At 35.8% G+C, this 22945-nt stretch overlaps 1 protein-coding gene across 1 annotated transcript in view; it reads left to right on the plus strand.

The window, feature by feature from the left end:
* Positions 1–22945, plus strand: part of LOC142981723 (cytosolic carboxypeptidase 1-like) — a 55221-nt gene that overhangs the window by 240 nt on the left and 32036 nt on the right. Inside the window, exons 3-19 of the mRNA XM_076127856.1 lie at positions 3097–3231; positions 13908–13990; positions 14076–14166; positions 14442–14516; positions 15597–15764; positions 16062–16193; positions 16282–16413; positions 16851–16994; positions 17246–17443; positions 17527–17794; positions 18050–18297; positions 18400–18595; positions 19017–19139; positions 19587–19713; positions 19974–20181; positions 21522–21694; positions 22308–22445. Of these exons, the coding sequence (XP_075983971.1) occupies positions 3097–3231; positions 13908–13990; positions 14076–14166; positions 14442–14516; positions 15597–15764; positions 16062–16193; positions 16282–16413; positions 16851–16994; positions 17246–17443; positions 17527–17794; positions 18050–18297; positions 18400–18595; positions 19017–19139; positions 19587–19713; positions 19974–20181; positions 21522–21694; positions 22308–22445 (2639 nt within the window). The remainder of the gene's footprint in view (positions 1–3096; positions 3232–13907; positions 13991–14075; positions 14167–14441; positions 14517–15596; positions 15765–16061; positions 16194–16281; positions 16414–16850; positions 16995–17245; positions 17444–17526; positions 17795–18049; positions 18298–18399; positions 18596–19016; positions 19140–19586; positions 19714–19973; positions 20182–21521; positions 21695–22307; positions 22446–22945) is intronic.

A 22945-nucleotide genomic window follows, 5' to 3' on the forward strand; every position in this document is an offset into this window, starting at 1 on the left:
GGACGTCAGTTACAATGTGGCCAGGGATATTATTATAACATAGCATTGACTGATTGGCATTTAAATACTATAATACGATAATCAATAATGGCCTCTTAAATGTGTATCATTAAAATCGTTTCATTATTAATGAGTGGTAGCGAAGCGTAGAGGAAAAATATTTCCCGCGAGGCGCCGCGCGCCCCTGCGCTTTCCGCCGCGTCGGGATCAGTCGGCCGGCGACCGCCGCGACGCGCTGAGCTCGCGACCCCACGCTCGCACACAATACACTGTTTATTTACAATTAGACCGTCACATTTTACAACAGAAGAGACGACACGCATTCACGTACGTTTGTAGTACCTACATTATTTGTATTCGATCATCTACCATTCACACCATACACACGTTTGATAGAAACACCATTTTAAAACAGTGTCAACACAAACACATTGTTATGCTCCTACATTCATGAGAATGCCGATTTATGTTTGCTCTTAGAAACATCTTTGTACATTAGCCTGATTTAACTGAACTGTATGCATTCGTGTATGTGGTCCACTGCCGAAATTTATTCATCGCTTACAAACCTAGTATCACATCACGAGATTAAGTAATAGCGCTCACGTGTTACTAAGAGCAATAAATCGTTTAAAACAAAAGCCAGTGATTAACCGCGTACATGCAAAAATACTCTGTGCAAACATGTGCCAAACAACATGCGATTTTTATTGTTGAATCCATTCAAAAAGTCAGATTTAATCTGGTAGATTCATTTGCGCGTCAAGCTCTAGTAGTTATTTAATCGGGAGAAATCCGCGTTCAAGTTCTTAATGCTATTTAAAATCAAATGCTTTACCTGGTTTACTAAAATATGTGCTTTAGTAATTTACATCGATATAATACATCATACGATGTGAAATACCGTGACTACACTGTACTTACATAATGATAAATGGGAACTTATTTAGAACCATAATAGTAGCTCAAACTAATAAGATAAACTGTAATGAGATTTATGGAATGTGTTCCTGCAAAACCTATTTTCGGTGAGCAGGAAATTTGCACTATTATGTCACCCCTAATTTGTATGTTTACGCTCAATGCATTTTCGTAGATGTGAGGCGGAACGTGCTGTCCATACTTATTGTGTATAGTCCGTTATGTGTCCGAACGTATGAAAAATAATAAACACAGAAGAAACGCTGCATACCGCTAAACAAATATGCTCGTATCTGACAAATTACATTTGGCGCGCTCATTATAGAATTTATAGAAATACAAAATATTTATTATTCCATCAAACCATTTTAAAGCATCGTTAGAACATGGCTTTACCAATTCTATCTCTGTTTAAATCCAATGTAACTTGAAGATACGATCTACAGTACCTTTGAGCAATTTCAAAAAATAAATTTCGTGATCGCATGTGATGCATGTAAGAGCAAAATATGTGAGGAATTTGAATAGTAAAAAAAAACTCTGCCTGAATAAAATTATATTCCGTGAATAGCTTTAACTAATGCAAAATTGTATAGTTTAAAGTAATTTCTAAGATTTCAAATTCATAGAAATTCAGTAGAATAGATAAAAGAACTAACTCTTTGTGCAGCGGTGAGATTTACGGCTTCGTGTATATGGGGGAGGCTTGGTTTTAAGCCCGACAATGTCGTAGTCAGGTGGTTGACCCGGCTTCAGTCTAAAAACTGCAAACGCGACCTTTGGCTGACCGGGGCGAAATGGAGTCCTTAAACTCACATCCAATATATTACGGCTAGGTGTCTAGACGGCTACTGAAATAGTTTTTACTTAGCCGTCTGTTCTTTTAGTAAAGGTTTTAGGTAATTTGGGTTAGTACGAGGGGAGCTCTAAAGTGTTTATTGATTATTTGGTTGTTTTTTTATTGGAAGGGGTGCCCAAATAGGCTAGTGACGATGGCGATAACCGTAATAGTAAATAGAATTAAGCCCCATAATAGAGTAAGATCCCAGGGCCCCCAGACGTTACTTATTTTTGAAGTAACGAATTTTACGGTATAGACACTCTTCTATGTGTTTAAGAGTGTGTGTGTACTAACTAGTTTGTCTGGGCGGCCCGTTCACAGGTAGCAGGTAGAAAAGGTAGACAAAAACATAACTTACTTTTGTTAAATTCGAAGTGCTGATTTTTATATATGTCACATAAAATATTATTAAAAATAAATATTTCATATTGACAGACCGTTTCTGTGGGCGGTAATTCCTCCCAGACGCTTGAAACCTCATAAAAAAATTATCGAACTTTTGTTATATTCGAAGTCTTCTGCTTTATATATGATGTTTGGGGGCTATTTTAATTTCTTTTGTGTACAGCCAGACCAACCTGAAGGGCCAAACATTCTCCCAGACACAATTAAAATTTTTATTAAGCTCCCCAAAACAATTATTTTTTTTTTGCCTACAAAGGGTTTGTTTTCAACAACAAATTATTGAGTTAAATGACAATTTATTATTATTATATTTATATAGAAATGCAGTAAAAATATGATCTTCTTCCATTATTATTTAATTAAGTCTTAATCTTCATAGTTAGCTTCATATGAGTTTCGACTTTCATCCTCGAACCAATCCTGGATTTCATTATTCAAGTCGTCATCATCGTTATTATCTTTGTTCGAATCTTCTGAAAATACAAAAAACATTATTGAAGGTATGAATTGCTGTGCATATAAAAAATGATTTTGATGTGAACTTAACATACCTGATTCATTTTCGAGTAATTCACTGACAAGACTTGGTAACTGATCGCCATCGAACCAGTAAAATTGATATTGGTTCTCATCAAATGTCCACCCATTATTCTCTGGACTAAAACCAGGTAAATTTTGTGTATGTGCATTATTCCATATACTTGCGATGTAGTTTGCTCGACAGAATTGTTGGAATAGTTCACTCTTACAGGGTGGTAAATTACATGAATCAAAGTTTCTCACGCTTTTCCTATTAATCTACTATACCACTATCGATGTGAACTCACTCTCAACATCAGGACTCAAAATAAAGAAATTACTAGTACCTACTGTTTAGTAATGTATAACCTAACCATATAAAAAATGACTTAATATTTTTTGTTATTCAGCGTTTCGCATGGCGGACGAGACGGCGGCTGACTGCTTGTTCGAGCGACTCCGGGTGCATCAGCAGCGCGCACCCGACTCCACCGAGGTGGCGAGGGCCATCACCGCGAGAATCAACTCGCGACTCACCTCACACGGTAAACAAATAGAATTACACATTACCATTACATACTAGAATACTATAAATACGTAGTAATACTTTCACGGCTAATTTGCGTACTAACAGTTAAGAAAGCGAGTCAATCCGTGTGGCATTACGTAGACAACATCCAGGTATCAAAATAGTCTTTCGGCTTTACCCAGCTGATTCAACGCAGGACCAACGAATATGTTGATATTCTTTGCTGGTGAAGATCAGATTTTGAACAAACTTATATGTATACTGTATATTACCGTATACTACTGTATGATTGTTTTATTCGCACATTGCATCCCAAATTGGCTTTCGAATACATTGCGTAGCCTTAAAATATCTCAAGCATTAATTAGTGACGGTGATAAAATGTTTTGTCACACATATGGGCCGTCAAGAAAAAATATATCTGTAATGGAATGCATGCCTAAAAGTTTGCCAAATATGTCCCGAAAAATATGTAAACACTGCCAACTCTATATTTGGTTATTGTAAAATGGCTTACCTTATAGGTACCTCTTTGTTGAAAGAAGGCTAAGGGGTCCGTATTTTTTTGAACCAATGATTTAAACAAAGAAACAGCCTTTAAAGTTATAAAAATAAGTTTGCCACTATTCAAATTGATACACAATATCAATACTTTTACCAAAGTGTCGCACGGTCGGAAAGTTTGTGAAAATACCAAGATTGTACCTAAGAATAGCTCATGAAAACCACTAACAAAAAATAACAATCTTAATTATGAAATATGTAACATCAAAAGAAATACGCGCGTAATTGCTACAATTACGTCGGTTGAGTTATGAAGAAAATATAACCGCACCTAAATATTTTGTACAAGGGCTTTAGACCAACCGCAATCGATACGAAGAGTCTGGAAAAGTCCTTTAATGGGTATCGGGTTTCAAACGAATTTATCTTGGGTCCCAGGAGGGCTTTACTTGCTGCCAACATGAGTTGCAGCTTTATAATATTATAATATTTTTGTGAAAGTGTCAAAGTTGTTCAAGCCACCCAAAAGTCCTTTGTCATGGCTTTGCAACTGTTATCTTAACAGCACGGAGACTCTCAGTTCAAATATAATGCGATCAGCCGGTTACCCATCCGTAGAATGGCCGCGACAAGGGTTGCATATATAATGAGGACGTACATTCCTACTAATGTTATAAATGCGAAAATAACTGCCTCTTCTATCTAAATTTCTATCTAAGCTACAGAACATATTTCGGTGAAATTTAGCTCAAAGATAGTTTGAGATCCGCGAAAGGACATATGCTAATTGTGGTCCAGAATATCTCACGGGATCAGAATCTATACGGATAATGAAGTCATAATATGTAATTACAATCCACGCGGACAGAGTCCCTTGTAAGAGTCAGGTGTAAGTAAACGTGAACTTTTTAAGGTTAAAAAGTGCTTGTGTACCGAGCATGGAAACAAAAACAGATGATAAAGATCTTTTAGTCTAGTACTGGTGAGTGTCATTCGACATCACGTTGATACTTTACTGATAAGTTCTATATTAATATTTATTTTAGTATTTTTCCCGTGGCTGTAGTTTTGAAATCTATACTAATATTATAAAGCTGAAGAGTTTGTTTGTTTGTTTGTTTGTTTGTTTGTTTGTTTGTTTGTTTGTTTGAACGCGCTAATCTCAGGAACTACTGGTCCGATTTGAAAAATTCTTTCAGTGTTGGATAGCCCATTTATCGAGGAAGGCTATAGGCTATATAACATCACGCTACAGTCATTAGGAGCGGAGTAGCAACGAAAAATGTTACAAAAACGGGGAATTTTTTTGACTTATTCTCTTAAGTGACGCAAGCGAAGTTGCGCGGGTCAGCTAGTCAAAAATATAAATAAAAATGACAACACTCATGTGAAGTGCGTTTACGTATTAGGTCTTTAGACTATTTTTCAGTGTTCATCCTGTTTCTTTTGCCATAAGTAATAGGACTTATACCTAAAAAATATACGATCATATTTGTAATGAAATTCATGGTCGTTCCACAAATTCGTGGCTTCAAAATTGTCCTATTAAGGTCTACAGAATAGCTATGAATTCATTAGTTTCCTTGTATAATTTGCTTATTTAACTCCGGCTTCTCTACTATAAGATGTAATTTAACAATTATTTTTTTCGAAACCTTTTCACATTTTAAATTAAACCTGACGGTCACACAAGGAAACTAGCGCCATTTTTCAAGCACGTTCATTGAGAAGAACACGATAATCTACATACTATCTGATATGCATCAAGAATAAACATAGCTATTTGTACATAACATATAACCTCAGATAAAACTAATATCCTTAAATCATTCGCAGCCCTTGGGATACGATAAAACAGTCAGTGTCGTCACAAGCAGTATTTCATACAGAATTTAACGCTTAGTATGATTATCATTCATATTGCGAATGATATTAAATACGTATGGTATTATCCGGTGTCACGATACGGTGAGACAACCCTTATCTGATATACTAGGTTTCATAGCTATTTGTATTAACAAGCAGTTTATCAATATGTAAAAACCCGCCCGACGACGGCGTAACATAAATTCTAAATTGATAGTGTTTCTGATTACTATTTTCAAGGTTTCGGAATAGTATTAGAAATTGTCTAGTACGATGTAGCCTAGTTCTAGGAGTGTTTGAATAAATGAATAATTTGCTCGTGAGCTTTCAAACTTAAATATAATTAGCTCCAGTTGATGTTATCTCTCATATTATTATATCTAATCTATACAAGTAAAATAAAGCTGAAGAGTTTGTTTGTTTTTTTGTTTGAATGTTTGATAATTTCAGGACCTATTTGTGCATGTTTTAGTATTAAATAGTCTGTTTATTGAGGCAGGCTATAGGCTATTTACCATCACGCTATGTTTACTAGAAGTGGAACGGCAAAAAAGGTGTTGTGAAAATGGAAAAGCAAAGTCCGTGGCACACTTACACTCAATAAATTGTTTTATTATATTCTTCAAAATCTGTTATCTCCGTTTCAAAGAGAAAATTGTAATCTCCGGCTATTCTAATGATTCATCAGGTTTTGTTTTGAGTTCCTGTACTTCCTGAGCACTAACATTTGATTGCTATCTAGTGGATAAAAATAGCTCATGACTCTTAATTACTGATAAGTAACCGGTATCGATCGGCTGGTATCGCATAATCTTGAGTGACGGATGTAACTAGAAATATCTCTTATCTGCTGAATCCGTTGGCTGAACTTTATGAATCATGTGCAAAAAACCCAAACAAACTTCGTATTTTCCCTCCTGTGTTTTTTCTGGCGTATTTTGGTGATAACGTGAGTGATATTTGACAAGACTGTTTTGTTTTGTCTGTCATAATATTATATAGTTATCCATTACTTGAATTTGATTGCTAGTTTGAAGGACTGACAACCAGTCTTACCGAAGGGTGTCGTGTTATAACCCAGTTAACTGGGTTGTGGAGGTTTGATGTGCAGTCGCTTCATGTAAAATACTGGTATCCTGCTGCATCTGGTGCGAAAGAATAACTAGGCTGATAATGCTTGAGTTTTATTTTATTTTTTTACGTAAAATGTTTCGGGATAAATATTATGAATATTACTTGTACTCGGAAACGGAAGTCATATTTCATAAGCTTGTTATTCGCCCACAAATTTCAATATTGTGTACAGGCCCACGACCTCTTGAGATGTATATTTTGTTAATGTTATTACTCTTTCATGAAACAATGCAGTAAATGTTTTACTGCAGACATAACATTGGCACTAAACTGTAGACAGATTAGACATCTTAGATACACGATATGTATCGATACTGTATAATAAACTAATCTATTCGTCTAGACCAGGGGTTCCCCACCTTTCCTTAGTCCGGGACCACTTTTATATTATTCTTGTTAGCAGGGACCACTATGTTAGAATATTAAACAAGAAGTGTAATAATCATCCTGAAAATTTTAAATTTTACAATCATTCGCGGACCATATTTTAACTTCCACGGACCACTGGTGGTCCGCGGACCACTGGTTGAGAACCACTGGTCTAGACCAAATTCATAAGAGTGTACATATTACCACGTGTAGCTACAATCTCATTCAGTTTTAACTTTTATTTGTTCCTACAAACATATGTACCTAAGTACGTCTATGACTGCATTTTGGCAGTTCGCCATCCAGCGGATTTTGACGGCATATCCCACTAATACCCAGTGGGAGAAAACAAAAGCGATAATTGAAGCTCGCTTAGAACAGCAAAAAATTGAGCGTTTCACTCAATTAGTATGTCAAAAAGACAACATATTTGAAGTGAACAACATGAAAGTCACTAAAAGAATTAAAAATATTTATTTCTGCATTTGTTGCGAGAATAGAATAGCATAATTACAGATAAACGTCAATGGAAACAAAATAAACTGAGCAGGCTAAAACCTCTATCAGTTCAGAGTGATATAAAACCAGAAAGACCGGAAGCACTTAAACATTTAACTATCGAATCTAACGCGTCTAAAGTTCTTTATTACTTCTGAAACCTTGACATCAAACTTGTAACAAAATTAAAACTTACACATTCGAAACGATTTTGCGTGACGAAGAAGAATTAATAGCTTTCAGCCCATCAAAAACGCACTTTAAACTTGGTTCCTGTTCCATTATATTCAGTCAATAGGTCCATTCAAACTTTATTGTGTTAACCATTACATTTTGGCCTAATTCCCCTTTAATATTCCTTGATAGTTACAACAAACTAGTAACTGGTACGGCCACGATTAAATAGGCTATTTTCTTCTATCAACCCAATTGTTGACTTACGCAGTGTTTCGAAAAGTTTCTTTTACAGGCAATAAAGCGATGTCATTACAAAAATAGTGATTTAGGAAATGATAAAACAAACTTAAATTCTTTAGATTAATGATTGCGATGGCATGAATAAAGTTTTATTTGGGCTGTCACTGGTTTAATTACAAAACGAGCGACCTTAATTTGGAATATTCTGTGAAGTCACTCGGAGAGCTTTGTTTTTCCTAGAGTCTAGTCTAACTACAAAGAGATACCTTTGTAGTGAAGATGGTGTCTAAGAATAGCACAAAAGGTATCGGAAAGAACTGTGCCTTGTTTATGCCATGTATATTTTTTATTATTTGCTGTAATAGCTCCTCAGGTATAGTGAAAACGTTTGGGTAAAGAGTAACCAATTAGCTATATCTGTCACACTACATACAGTTTACATTATTATCTGGGTAAATATCCATCGTAAGGAAATATACTTACTATGTTTTTATAACGAGTTAGTATTACTATGGAAAACTTCAGTATAACGTTTATATTAAATTTTAGATTAGATATCCGCTCTTTCGTCGAGAGGTTATTAATTACGCACAAGCTTCAAATGATTTTTATAAAAACGTTGTAACGATGATAAATCTGTCTTTTTCAAATATAAAATTGTATTCAAACGGCCTAGAAATTAAAAGTTGACAGTAATCCAAATATTATATATTTTGAAACATTAAAAGACTTCTATGAAATGTTTATACTTCATAATTACTACGATAATAATAAACTCGATGAAGTGGGAAATACATAGTAACAGAAACTTTACGTTTAAAACTATTATGCCTCAGTTTACCCTAAATGTGATGGGAATACATCGAATATACAGGTAAACGTCTCCGATAGTCTCTACACATGGAAGCGATAAATTAACCGTGATAAGATTTACAAAATGGATACCACAACACTAAATTACCTTTCGCCGATAACAACAGTTACTTGAAATAATTGCTAGAGTTAATCTAGCATATAGATAGGTCTGCTATTGGGTTTCTTGAATTCCTATTACGCAAAAAGTAAAACACTTTGTTTTTGGATGATTTCCACACACAATTCCGTCGTATCACAAGGAAAAGTCAGCAAAAAATCTTAAATCTATTTATAGTCAACTGAGCAAATATAAATACTGTTCATTTCAGCTTTATACAAACATCGTTGAACTTTATGGCGATAAAACATCTTTTGATTTTATGAGCTGAAGCAAGTGAAACACATTGCGTGTGAACCTAACCTAACATGACTTATTTAGAAAACTTACGTTTGTATTGTACGACTCGCGTGTGCCATTAGGGGTGAACCTCCACTACGTAAGGGCATCGACTCGTAAACACTCTTTCACAAAATTTAAGCTGCATTACGTGTACACAAAATTCAAGTAGGTATTTATTATTTCCCTCGCCTCCGCCAAGTAGGCTAATGTTTTTTTCTTTTCTTTATTCGAGCAACCTTATTATGCAGCCAAGTCTTGTGAATGATTCATTTGATATTGTTTTTGTTACTTTTCTTTCAAGCAGGTAGTTCACACTGGCTGACGGAGTTGTTTTGACTGCTATAACGTTTCGTTTACTTTGGATGGTGTGACACGGAGGTATTTATTGTGTTTTCAAACCTATAAAACCTGAGCCTCGCTGTGGCGAAATAAATCAGCGAGTAAGGTGTCATCAATGCAGCAGTATCGCGTGTGAATCGTTCATAAAATAAGGGTTTGGTGCAGTGGGCCCTCGGCCAAGACGCCGCCCGCCGCCCCGGCCGTGCCTACACCGATAGCGCCCATTAATTTATACAACGATATTCGAAACTTATCATCCATTGTTCAATTACAACTGGTACAAACAGTACCAGGGGGAAGTTCCCACACTTCGTACCATTTCCCGACAGCCTTTGTTCAGAGGGACGAATGTTAAGTGTTTGTTGCCAAGTAATAAATTACTTTTATAATACTTATCGCGCTTTCACGATATTCAATCAAAGATATCATTTTTATTTCTGATTTCTTCTCTTTGATATTGATATACGACTTCTTAAACTGTTATAAAAGTCTACTGAGCTACTGGATGCAATATATTATTATCACGTCGTTGAAAAATCTGAGCAATGAGCGCATGCATAATAAAAACATCGAAAGCGCAACAATTAAAGCGATGTTTGCGCAGGCAGGTCTATTTTTGTGATGGAGTAAATCAAGTTTCGCCTTGACATTGGTCAGACGGTCGGCACTCCCGTCTCTACTATACATTATGTGTATGTATGTATGTATGTATGTATGTATGTATGTATGTATGTATGTAAGCAATTTCGCTAGTGAGCTTTGTGCCTGAGCTTAAGTATTTTTTAAGTGTCCCGGTACCTACTGTAGAATTAAATTATAATAAAAAATACTTACTCCGAGATAATATCATGCACATTTGGTATCCTTTTGTAGGGTATAAATGCGTTCAGAAGTTTAAGAAATTCGACGGCAATACATTTATCAAAAAACAATTATTATTAGATCCAGATTTTTATATGATTCTTTTTCATAGGGCTACCGTGTTTCACAGTGATAATAAAATATCATATTACAACGTGCAATGATTCTAAATATAGAATTTAACTTACTGTATTTGCGTTTTCTTTAGTTAAACCCTAACAGAAAATTAAAAAAAAACATTGTCTCACGTTACTACATTCTACGGATTAATCTCCTGGCTCATAAATACAAAAATAAGTAGCCATTAGCATTTAGTCGGTATTATAGCGAAAATCCTTTGACAAATAGATTGTTTACACATTCATCGCCCTACAGCCATTTTAATTACTTTGTTTTAGATTCATTACAACTCCACGCTACTTTGCAGTCGATTTATTATTTTCAATACCTATTTACAGTATGCGGAACTATATTAGGCCCTCAATAATGTGCTAATGATCCCACTAATAGCCCATAAATCTTATTCCATTTGAAATAATTAAGACGATTGTTTCTACGACAACACGTGTGGGTAAGGAACAACAGCGCGAGTGTTGAATGAAAGCCAAAATTTCAACGAATGTAACCAATTACCGGTGTCCAGAATTTGGACAACGCAGCGTATTTTTTACACGTCAGTAATAAATAATTGCTATCACTCGAGGGTGGATTGCCGCTTAAATTATGTTGGCAGTGATTTAATACGCCTTTTCAGATCAGATAAACACCAGACTTTGATAACCGTGGGACGAATTCCGATGCACAAACTATGCAGAACAGCAGAACAAATTTCGATTTGGTTTATTGCTAAAACATGGTACCAAAGTGTGGCCTAGTTTAATCCTATTTATATTTAGTCGTGTGCATTCAATGTTCTAGTTATTCATAGGGAACCAGTGTCAGACATTCCGTTAACAAAAGTTTATTAATAAAGAAAAGGTTTCTAATTATAATTGAACGTCGTCATCGGTTATTCTTCGTCTGCAATCTTCATTGTTTTTGAGTAAACTTGTTTAAAAAAAATTGGTAGACATTTACACTCTCTACCGAAGCCTCCTAAATGGTACACATGAGGGAATTCTTGTTGATAAATACATATTTCAAGCCTAAAAGTAATAACCAAGATACAAGAGAAAAAAATCTTTAGCTTAGGTATATTGTACCGAACAATTTGCAAACATTTGCATAAGTAACAGTACTACAATAGTCAAAATATGGGTAATTAAAATACCATGTAACCAGAAAGGCTGGCAGTAACACTAATCTGGATATGTGATATGAATTATATGCCAGCTGTGGACAGGGACATGTTTACAATTTTGATATTGGCACCGTACGGAATGAGTAGTGTAACCGTCGTACATGAACGCATCTCGACAAATGCACACTATCCTACAAGTATTATAAATGAAAATGTTTCTGCGGATGGACAAATGTTTGTTACTGTATCACGCAAAAACTACTTAATGGATTTTGATGAAATTTGGCACACATATTTTCAAAAGCTTAAATTAACGAACGCCTTGGATTTAATAAGTGCAAAGAAACGAATAGACCAGTTGTTGCCCTGCGGACGAAGTCGCAATCAGGAGCTAGATTTCAATAAACTCTTCAGTTATATGGTAATGTAATTTTCAAAACAATTTTTATTGAAACTTTCCGTTTCCTCTACATTGTGGCTGCAATGTATTCGTCGGTAAAAAACATTTTATGGCACTCTATTGCCCATAGAGCAGTAAAGTACAATTGTTGAATAGTATTCAACAATGTTGACATCAATTTGCATACCCTTTATATTATACATACTATATAGTTGTTAATTGTGTATATTATTTGGATGTATATGTTGATCTCTACTTATAATAAATACGAAAAAGATCCGCCGATTGAAGCCAATTTGATACAACATACTGCTGTCAATATAATGTAACGACGCTTCGATTAATGTAAATGTAAATCAATGCTTATTAGCTTGTCAAGATGAAATAGATCATAGTATGTTAATATGTAAACAGAGTTGTAAAACTGTTTTTATTCTTAAACACTTTTTATAAGCGGATGTAAATAAAAAAGAGACCTGGAAATTTGTTAGAATTTTTTGTGATTGTCCAAACAGTTTATAGAAATTATATGTGAAGACAACATGATATATTTGATGCACTCATGCGTTCAATCATTACGCAGTATCGGGGCGTCTCACGTCCGGTGTTGTGTTGTGTAGCCGTATGTTGCCATGGCGTCAGCATATTCTAGAAATTATCGCAACCGGTGAATTTAGAGTGTGCTCATGCCGTTCCGCGCTGGCCGCAGCTGTGACGCGGTGCACACGCGCGTGCCCCGCTGGCGGCGAGCCAGAGCCAACGAGACGGCATGTCATTGTCACTACTACCCCACTAGCCTATCACGATCAACATTTCGATATAACATAAACAACACTGTACTTGAACTAATTTATTGCAACTTCCTCAATCACCGATCAAGACTTTTCTACACACGTACATTTAAATTACTGTACGCTCGAGCTCATACCTACATTGATTAAGACAATGACATGATTAAATCTGATGATAGGATGTATAAATAAATATGTATAAGAGTAAACTGTAGTGTAGAGCAGCAGATAATCAATTTAATTATGTGCATTGTTAAAATAAATTGTCGTTGTATAACGTAAACAACCTTAATTAAAATCTCTTCCACTTGCCAATCAAACTCATGACTTTTAACTCTCTTTTGATATAAGCCCATTTACCTGTTTACTTCGGTTTGATAGTTTTTTAAACAAGCACTTGTTTCTTCAAAGATACTTAAATATAACGATAATGGCAGTATTTTTTTCCTTTTAGCCAGATTCCGTTCCAATTACTAAAGGAGAGTGCTATGACCTTTGAAGAACTTTATTTATTGCACTTACTCGAAATATGCCCAAAGCTATAATAAAATTAAAATAACAGTCCGAGAAAGGACGTTCAAATGCTTACGAATAATTACTTTTATTAACGCTTTAATTAAACTTGTCGCCGGTTTCGACGGAGAGAATCGATATAGTTTACACCCAGTTGCCCGCGGTGCAATTATACTGGAATCGTGGTATTTATCCTCCATAAAGATCACTAGTCGACCTCGGGAGCCACTGTTCTGCTTCACTTATTGATATCAAAACAAAAAGAGTCACGGAAGCAGGTTGTTGCCAGTCGTCACAAACGCACGGTCATCGCGCTTGACGCAGCGCGCCCGGCGCCCGAGCACGCACGAGGACGCCCTCTCTAATAGTCTCCACGCACCGTCGACGACCCTACAATCTGCCGTTCGCTGCAAAATATATTGTCACTGAATTTATAAACCCCACCGAACATATTTCAATGTGTAGCAGACAAGTTGATTTATTACATTCATATTTTTATTTTCAGATAAACATGTTCGCCAGACCACATTGGACAAATTATGGAACAAGCAGTCAGGAGCCATACAGATGCTACTTTCCATATTGGAAGTGAGTTTATTTTATATGCAAGTACAAAGAAAATTTATAGCGATGTTCATTAGACCACATTTCTATTAATTAATATCATTTGCAGAACTCGAGGGATACAGCGACCACCACATACATCACAGCCATATTAAGAGAAGCATTATGTTTAAAACAGGGAAAAGGAAAAAAATGTTCAGGTAAATGACATACATAAAGAACTTGATAATCTTTAATGTTTTTAATGTCGCTGGTATATTATATCGGCCAGCAACTTGCCATATACATACGCAGATTACATCTTGCTGTTTCATCATACTCGTAACTAAGTTGACTTAAAGGACAAGGTAACCATTTTGAATGTTAGCTCTTAAACGTTGCACTTTACGACGGTAATTAAACAAATGTGAAAGAATAAACGTTTAGTATTTGAATGACGCAAAATTTATACAGAGTGTTATTTTTGACAAATTAGTTCCCATTGAAGCGCCGAAGAAGAAAGAAACCAAAAAGTCAGGCAAAGAGAATAAAGCACCCGTGGTTAAAAAGGGTATGTTAGTGTGTGCCGCTTTGTATATACACTGGGTTTATTGAACTAATTGCGTAAAACAAACTAATTTTATAATAAACAGGATTTATATACTCTGCATGATTTGAATAAAATCTGTAAATATATTTTGGTGCCAGACGGTCCAAGTATCGATGTCCGGGCAATTGTAGTATGCGTACTAATTTTAAATAAGCACAAACTAGTAGGACTTAAAATGTAAATATTTGACTATTGTCAACATGTCTAACAAAATTATTTAGAACATTCTACAACTTGCAATAAATATTTTCAGTTTTGCACCAACCAGGAAACGTACTGAATATTTTGTACTTAAATAGATGCACGTCACTTTCGGCTTTGTTCAATGACGGCGGTTGCAGATTTTATCACTAAATATTAAATCAATTTGGCTACCGTATTTTATCATATGAAATTAAAGACTTTGGTGTCTAAGAATCATCGTTATACTACATAAAAGCATGATACTAATAGTCTGAAAGCTTAGAGTGGTAAAAACTAATTAATAATTTAGCTAATAAAACGTTTTATTTATTGCGCTTCAGTAAAAGTATATCGATCGCAATTTGCACGTGAGATACATATTGAGCAACACTGGCATTTGAAACATTGCTTTAACAAATATCTTCGAGTTAGTGCTTCTTGTCCTACCCACTGACATTTAAGAAGAGCTTACTCAGGTGACATTGGACTAGTTGACAACACGGCCTTGCTACGATTAATGTTGCAGCTATTGTCAATACAATTGTCGTTTCACCACATTGCTGTATTCGATCAAATTAACATAGGTATTGCGACATTGGATTTATGAATTCTAATAACAATAACAACTGATATCCTATCCTAGTTAAAACGTAAATCTTCGCAAAAAATAGACGGTAACTTAATAGTCTGCTATACAATATTCGTGAGACTTGTCTGACGCAGAGCAAAAACAGATGATTACTAAAACTCCCTAATTATATGTCAAGCTTCTAACCAAAAGTCTAATTGAGATCAGAGTCCCAATTTCCTCGATGTTCAATCCAGCCTTACAAAAACATTCAAAATGGGTAATTTCAGCGAACAACCTCGCGAGGCAGCAATGCTTACAGTACTTCATATCAATAACCGGGCCGGAGGCGGTGATCCGCACGTTGATAACTACACACGGGAAACGGGACGGCAACGTTGGCACCGAGCTGATGATGCAGGACTTTGTGTGGATCCTCGCCTCGCTCGCGCCGAGAGGTACGGACTTAGCGTAACCTAAGCGGTTGATTACAGCCAACAACTTGTCACGGCACCAGTGCGCACAGGACTTCATATCCATAAAGGGCACACAAGTCATCATACGCAGGGTCATCGGCACCATACACGACAAAAGGGACCGGCATTCTGGCACAGACTTGGTACTACAAGATCTACTCTGGATACTTGCACCCATTAGTTCTCGAGGTTACCAGCATCTATTTAAAATTCAATATTGTTTGTTTTGTAATGCACAAGTACTCAAATCAAATAAAAAAACTGTTTGAATATTTACAGATCCAAAATTTGCTGTGAAAGTACGAATGCTTGGCTGCGTGAGAACAATGCATCTTATATTGAAAGGACATTTTACAGACAATAAGTTGATTTTTCCTCTACTTGTGATTATGAAACAGTTGGCGAAAAATCGTTAGTATTGATCGAAATATTCCATTAGCTACTTTGAGACAGTGTAAACTACATTAATTGTTAGATTAACATGTATTACCTTTTTCAGCGGTCACTACGTCCATCCTGATCCGTGATGGGATAATATCAACATACGAGCGTGTTCTAGTGAGCCTCGGTTTCATACCAACCGCAAGACTGAGATTGTGCCTCGACGCTATCGATTATTTCAGTAAAAATAGTTAAGTGAACTCACGTTAAGATTTATTTTATTAAATTTATAGAAAAGCTTCTTCCTACAAAGAAACGACAAAACACAACTTGCAACGCCACAACGAGAACTCGTTTACAATGTCCAATTCAATACAGGTTTTTATTATTTTGTGATTAATACTTGTTACTTTCATGACCAATATGTGTTTATATAGTACAAATGTGTTCATGCGCCAATAGATAGCAAAGAATATGTCAGACGCTACACAACATAAGTCACAGTCAGACGATACCACAAAACATTATGTTACGTGACACTCTTACACGCAACACAACCTTTACCAACAAAATTGAGAATGTTTACATCGCTAATGAATTTATGTTATGTTCTGTTTCGAGTCTATGTTTGCATGTCCAATGCGTCATGTGTATGTCGGTCGAGTCTCACGTGCCTAACTCACACAGAGGTGTGCTGCATGCAGATCGTGAAGACAGGCCTCTGTAGCGTGCTCCTCAGGGTGTTCGACCGGTGGGACCGCTACGAGGGACGCATGAGACTCAAGATATGCGCGCACATCCTCCAGACCTTGCAGCACCTTTGCAATATCAGTACGTATACGAAATGTTCTAAATGTAAAGTAAGTTTTCAGTTGCAGGTAAAGAGCCCATATTTTACGGATTGTTTCAATGCTAATGACAACTCGTAAATCAATTCATACAGCACACGACAGCCAACAGCATGAAGTTATTTCGAAGGATACTCGATATTATTCTGATGCAATATTTTAAAGTTTGCGGCCTAATACAAAAAGCAATAAGGAAAGGACTTAAAAGAGTAAATGTTTTGTTATAATTTTCAGAGGCTGGTCGACGGGCGCTATGTACGAAGAAACACGTACAGACACTGCACAGGTTTTGCTCGCAGTGTCCTGATGAGCCGGAGTTTGATGGACTCCTGGCAAGAGTGTGTTCGGTTATAACGTTGTGCTTGAAGCATCAAGCTTTGCCTGTACCCGCGTCTAGTCCAGCTACGTTTAACCTGAATCCAATCCTTAAAGGTACGTTTTATATTCGTTCGACAATTGTGTTTAAGTTCTATACAAAAGTTTCGACTTTTCGTTTACACCATATTTGATTATAGGAACGAACACATCATGGCCATGTCACGAAGACGAAGAAGATGCTGCGAATTCGGACTCTAAAACTGTAAATTCGGACCTCGATGATGACGGTCCCGATGATCTGGAAGGTATCGATGAGTTCCCAGACATCGACTTCGATGAGGCTGAAATAAAAAATGAATCCACCGAAGAATCTACCGAAAAGACTCTTAACGCCAAAAGCGGCGATAGTTTACAAAGCTCGCTTTGGATCAATCCTAATGAGAGAGATATAGAAGACTTAAAAAAGTATGTATGGTTGTTGTCTCTTAAAATACCACATATAGCTTTTGATTTTATAATATCTATTGTCTTAAATTATTTTTGATACACTTAAAAACATCGATAAATCTGAACATCGTTTATTTTGCTATAAGGTACCTAAATCTACAACAGAAATATGTTTCAAAAAAACAATTGAAAAACGAAACATATTGATTACACAAGCAAAACAAAATTCATTTTATTTTTATCCAACTGACTATGAAATTTGTTTCTTTACAGATATTTTATTTATTTCAAAGAGTTTGGTTCATACAACAAACAAATAAGACTAGTGAAGAGTCGGTCTAATTCTCGAGGATCTATATTAGAAGATTTTCTGCTGTCACAAGCTGGTGGACAGAAGAGTGTTTCCTCTACTCTAAACCTTACATTAAATGCAGCTTTAGTGAGCTCTGATAGTGACAATTTCATGGGTAGCTCTCAACTTCCAAGCTATTTACAATATCATAAAGTACACGAAAGCAGTTGTAAGTATATTGCATGTTTAAAATTTTAATAAGCCGAGGTTAGTCTTACTAAAGATCATCATAGAAATAGAGAAACAATTTTAACCGAATCACTTGTTCCAGCCACAACGTCGTGTTCATCGTTAAAAATACATAAAGACATTTCCAAATACAGTTCTTATGAATCCGTGTACTGCACCATATCGTCCAGGGTGAGGAGTGTGATACCGTTCGTGAAAGTCGCGTACCCTGACATGATGGGAGGTCAGGGATACAACCAGCCCGAACCATTGAACAAGATGGAACGTAGTGCGTGCAGGTAACTATTTAAATGACGTCATGATATCGTGACGAATGTGATAAACCCGCAATAGCTGGGAATAATTTGTGGCAAAAATAAATCAATATTTTAAAATGACTTGAAGTCTATTTTTGTATCGAGACAAAAGACTCGCGTGAGTGATGACACGCATCGTCTATTGTAGTCACCGTTTGAAAATGGATTTTCAAAATACTCGTAATACGTACTACCATTATCTTTATTTGTACTAATAATCGTTTTAAACAATTTGTATTATCAATGAAACTGTACTTTTTGATAAAGACCATTGTTTCGAACAGAACTTACTATTAATTTATGTTTACAAACTTCCATAATCTCTACAGGCCACAATGCCATCGAAGAATTTTAAATTGTCGTTTGTTGAGTTAAATTAATTTGTTATTGTAAATGATTTCAGAATGAAGCTGTTATCGTGTGTGGATCGTGCGATCAACCCAGAAGCATACATGAACGAGACTGTATTCGATCTGGACACTCTTAACACCACGAACGTTAACAACGATGCTGCCGCACAAAAGAGGTACCTATATCGAAAATATCTACTTCAAATTAGACAGAAAACAGACAAGATTATGATCAGCAGATTAAGCAAGTTTAGTACCAACATTTATTAGATGGGTGACCGCATACTAGTGTTTAAGCATTCGGCTCCTTAGCCAACTTAGACAAAGCTTCCATATCATGTTTTAAAGCAAATAAAATAATAATAATATCCATGAAACTAGGTTAAGTTATTCAATGTTCCATATTCTACCTCTACACTAAGATTATAAAAATGGTTTATTACTTGCTAATCTTTGGTACAACTAATCTGATTTAGTAAATTCTTTCATTGATAAGAAGCTACGATGTTCCCGAGTGCTCGATTTAACTTTCTATCCTTAAATTAACAAACTGGTTCTTGTAATAGAAGTACTAAATAACTGAAATACTGAAAACGGGTATATATTAATATGTTGTTGTTTAGTTTCAGTGCAGAGAGTCTGTTCCTCAGCAACAGCGATGAACAAGAGATCACGAAAGTCAACAGCTTCTCGTCACGGTTGAGTTTCGAGTCCCGATTTGAGTCTGGAAATTTGAGGAAAGTTATTCAGGTAAGTCATTATTTTATTGGTTTGAGTCAATATCTAGTTATTTACAAATAGCAACACTTTTGCCCTTCGACAAAAACGAATATTTAAAAAGCTGCACCAGTAACAACGGATAAAAAAAAATTAAGCTTCAAAATCCACACACCTTTTTTAACTTTGCAAATAATTCTACGCTCTACGGTTCAAAACTCAAGCTCAACATAACTGCTTTATCATTCTTCATGCTTAAATTATACGTATTTCGCCAAGATGTATAATTTCAGGTAGGTCCGAGAGAATACGAGTTGATCCTGATGCCTGACGTGAACTCGACGAAGCGCCACCAGTGGTTCTACTTTGAAGTCCGCAACATGCAGCAGGGCCGACCCTACATCTTCAACATCGTGAACTGCGAGAAGTCTGACAGCCAGTTCAATTTCGGCATGAAACCTGTCATGTATTCTGTGAAAGAAGCCGTCAATGGCAGGCCAGGTAGATACTTTTTCATTCTCCTTTTTCAACGTTATTCAAACGAGGTTCTTCATAATTTTATTTATGTAATACCAAAAAAAAATCTGTTAAAAATATTTTCTCTCATTTATTCCACAAATAGTTACAATAGTTACATTTATAGAGGACTTAAATCTATAGGTACTTTACAATTTTACAACATAAACATGAAATATATGTACTAGATAAATCAATAAATGTATCTAGTACCCTATGACGAGCGTAAAATTCTAAGTAAATATTGAATTTAAATGCTAAGTAAATATTTAAATCAAAACACATAGTTAGATAGTAAATTTATTTGTGATATCACTAATGTGTGGGTGAAAATTTGCACCTACAACGGGATCACTTGGATTACTGTTTTACCGATAAAATTTTCTTAATCTAATAAATTTCATACTATAAGCGTTCGATAGAAAACGAGATCCGCCTTTTATCCCGTAATATAAACGTTAACTACACACATGTCTCCAATGGCATGTGTGACTATAAAATGTGAAGTATGCAGTTGTAGGCTTTTCGCCATTTACCACCTCATTTCAATCTGCACATAAATGACGTTTAAAAGACACGTAGAGTCTGAACTACGAACAGTTATACTCAGTTGTACATACAAGATTTCCTAACATAGTATTGAAAAGTACCGCTGTATACATATCGAAAAAACAGCCGCACCTTACTACCTATAATGAAACACATTTTCCGATAAAAATGTGGAACTTCGTTAACGAAGCTTTATTTTCTTGTGACATTGAATATATGTATAAAATCCAGTTTTTATTTTATAATGATATAATTGAAAGCTTCTTTCTACAAACACGTTTATTATCAAATGGTCGGCGATCCGTCTTCATTTAAATGACGTTGTAAAGGGGCTGTAGTAAGATTTGTAGTAGAATATTAAATGTAACGATGTCATTGCGGTGTACTTTGAAGCCTTAAATGTATTATGCCTGAGTCTCATCGATAACTTGCAAAATGATCGTGTCTACCATAAACCTTGAAGTTTGCTACGCTAATGAGTATTTAGTACGGGCATTATAACTATTATTAGCTTTTTATACAAAGCCCGAGAACAAAGAGGAAAAAAGGCAGATTATCCAAGTGATAGAACACAAGCGATAAGCGTTTTATGTATTTGTAGAGGCTTTTTTTACATATCCCTTCAGTCCTCGAGGTAAATACACTGTATTACTTCCTTTTTCTCCTGTCTTCATTTGCTAATAACGAAAAAAGATTTTAAAAAGGTGCTCTAACAATGTAACCTTATTGATTGTCAAGCATTTATTTGGTTCTTAAATACAGATGTGTTATTTCAGGTTGGGTGAGAGCCGGCTCCGAGATCTGCTACTATCGCAACAGCTACCACTACGCGAACCAGAAGAATCACAACAAGTGCTACTTGACAGTGACGTTCAATATTGAGTTCCCTCACACCAACGACGTGGTCTACCTCGCCTACCACTTCCCCTTCACTTACTCTATGATGATGGTAAATTAATCCTCATTTTGCTATTACGAATTCTTTTTTATCCCATTACTGTCCCGCTGCAGGGCAAAGGTCTCCATCCAAACGAGGGAGGAGTTATGCCTTTAGTCCGCCATGCTGGTCAAGTGGTTGGGGACTTTGCATGCCCTCAATAAATTACATACTTATTACAATACAAAGTCCCATCCCCGAAATTTTAAGCCCGCGAAACGGATTTTTATTATGTTTTACTTTTGAGCATAGTGAATCACAATTAAAGTTAACGTGTTAATTCAATGAGTTATGTAAATTGACTGAAATATAAAGATGTTGAAAGAAATCATGACGTTATTTCTCAAAGGGGTTTCTTCCCAGGTTCGTACTTGTTTCCAATAACACCTGTGAAATGTAGAAGAGTAGCAAATCTTTATATTCCAAGCATATTTTAGCTGTCGGGAATTGACTTAAAAATGTATGCTTGGAATAGAACACACGTAGATCGTTACTAATTAACACAATCTACAGGAGGTAACTAGCCGAAGCTCTTAACTTGGCGATGCCAAGGTTTCCTCAGGGTGTTTAACCAAGCTTTCTGAAACTAGTTGTTGATTATGTTAAATCGTTTTTTTTTCTTCAGACTCGCATCTGGCAGTGGAGCCTGCAGATGCCCACAGGGTCGTACCTTCGTGCGGAACCTCTCTGCTACTCACTTAACAACAACGAGGTCCCGTTGCTTACGGTCTCGGCCGAGGACACGCCCGCTAATCCCATAGTGGTATGTCCACACATAATACTTCGAATACCAATAAACATGTTATTTTTTACCGCACAATCTGTACCATTCCTTGCACATGTAATGATTTCTTGGTACAATTCTTCTAGTTAATATGTTAGAAAAAAAGACCGAGCAACGTTGTTCAAATAACTTAGTTTGAACTTTGAAGAATCGTTACTGAATCAGTTAACTGGTTTGTAGGGTGATTATTCAGGATTGCACTTGCTTTTTTCTTCAACAAATGCCAGATTACGTAATTTATTTTGCATACCGGCTGATTGCACGCTGGTACAAACACTCACAATATTTTTTTTAATGTATCTATTAACAACATTCAGTACTACTGGTCGAACTGCAATCCACAGAGTTTCTTTTGCAAGACAATTTATTTACTTCTGATTGATATATGTATATTATCAGTTTTATTGATTTTATACAAATTTCTCTATTAACCAAATTATTGTGTATACACGCGTGATTACCGCAATGATCAAATGCAT

The sequence above is a fragment of the Anticarsia gemmatalis genome, chromosome 1 (genome assembly GCF_050436995.1).
Source record: "Anticarsia gemmatalis isolate Benzon Research Colony breed Stoneville strain chromosome 1, ilAntGemm2 primary, whole genome shotgun sequence".
In the NCBI taxonomy this organism is placed as follows: domain Eukaryota; kingdom Metazoa; phylum Arthropoda; class Insecta; order Lepidoptera; family Erebidae; genus Anticarsia; species Anticarsia gemmatalis.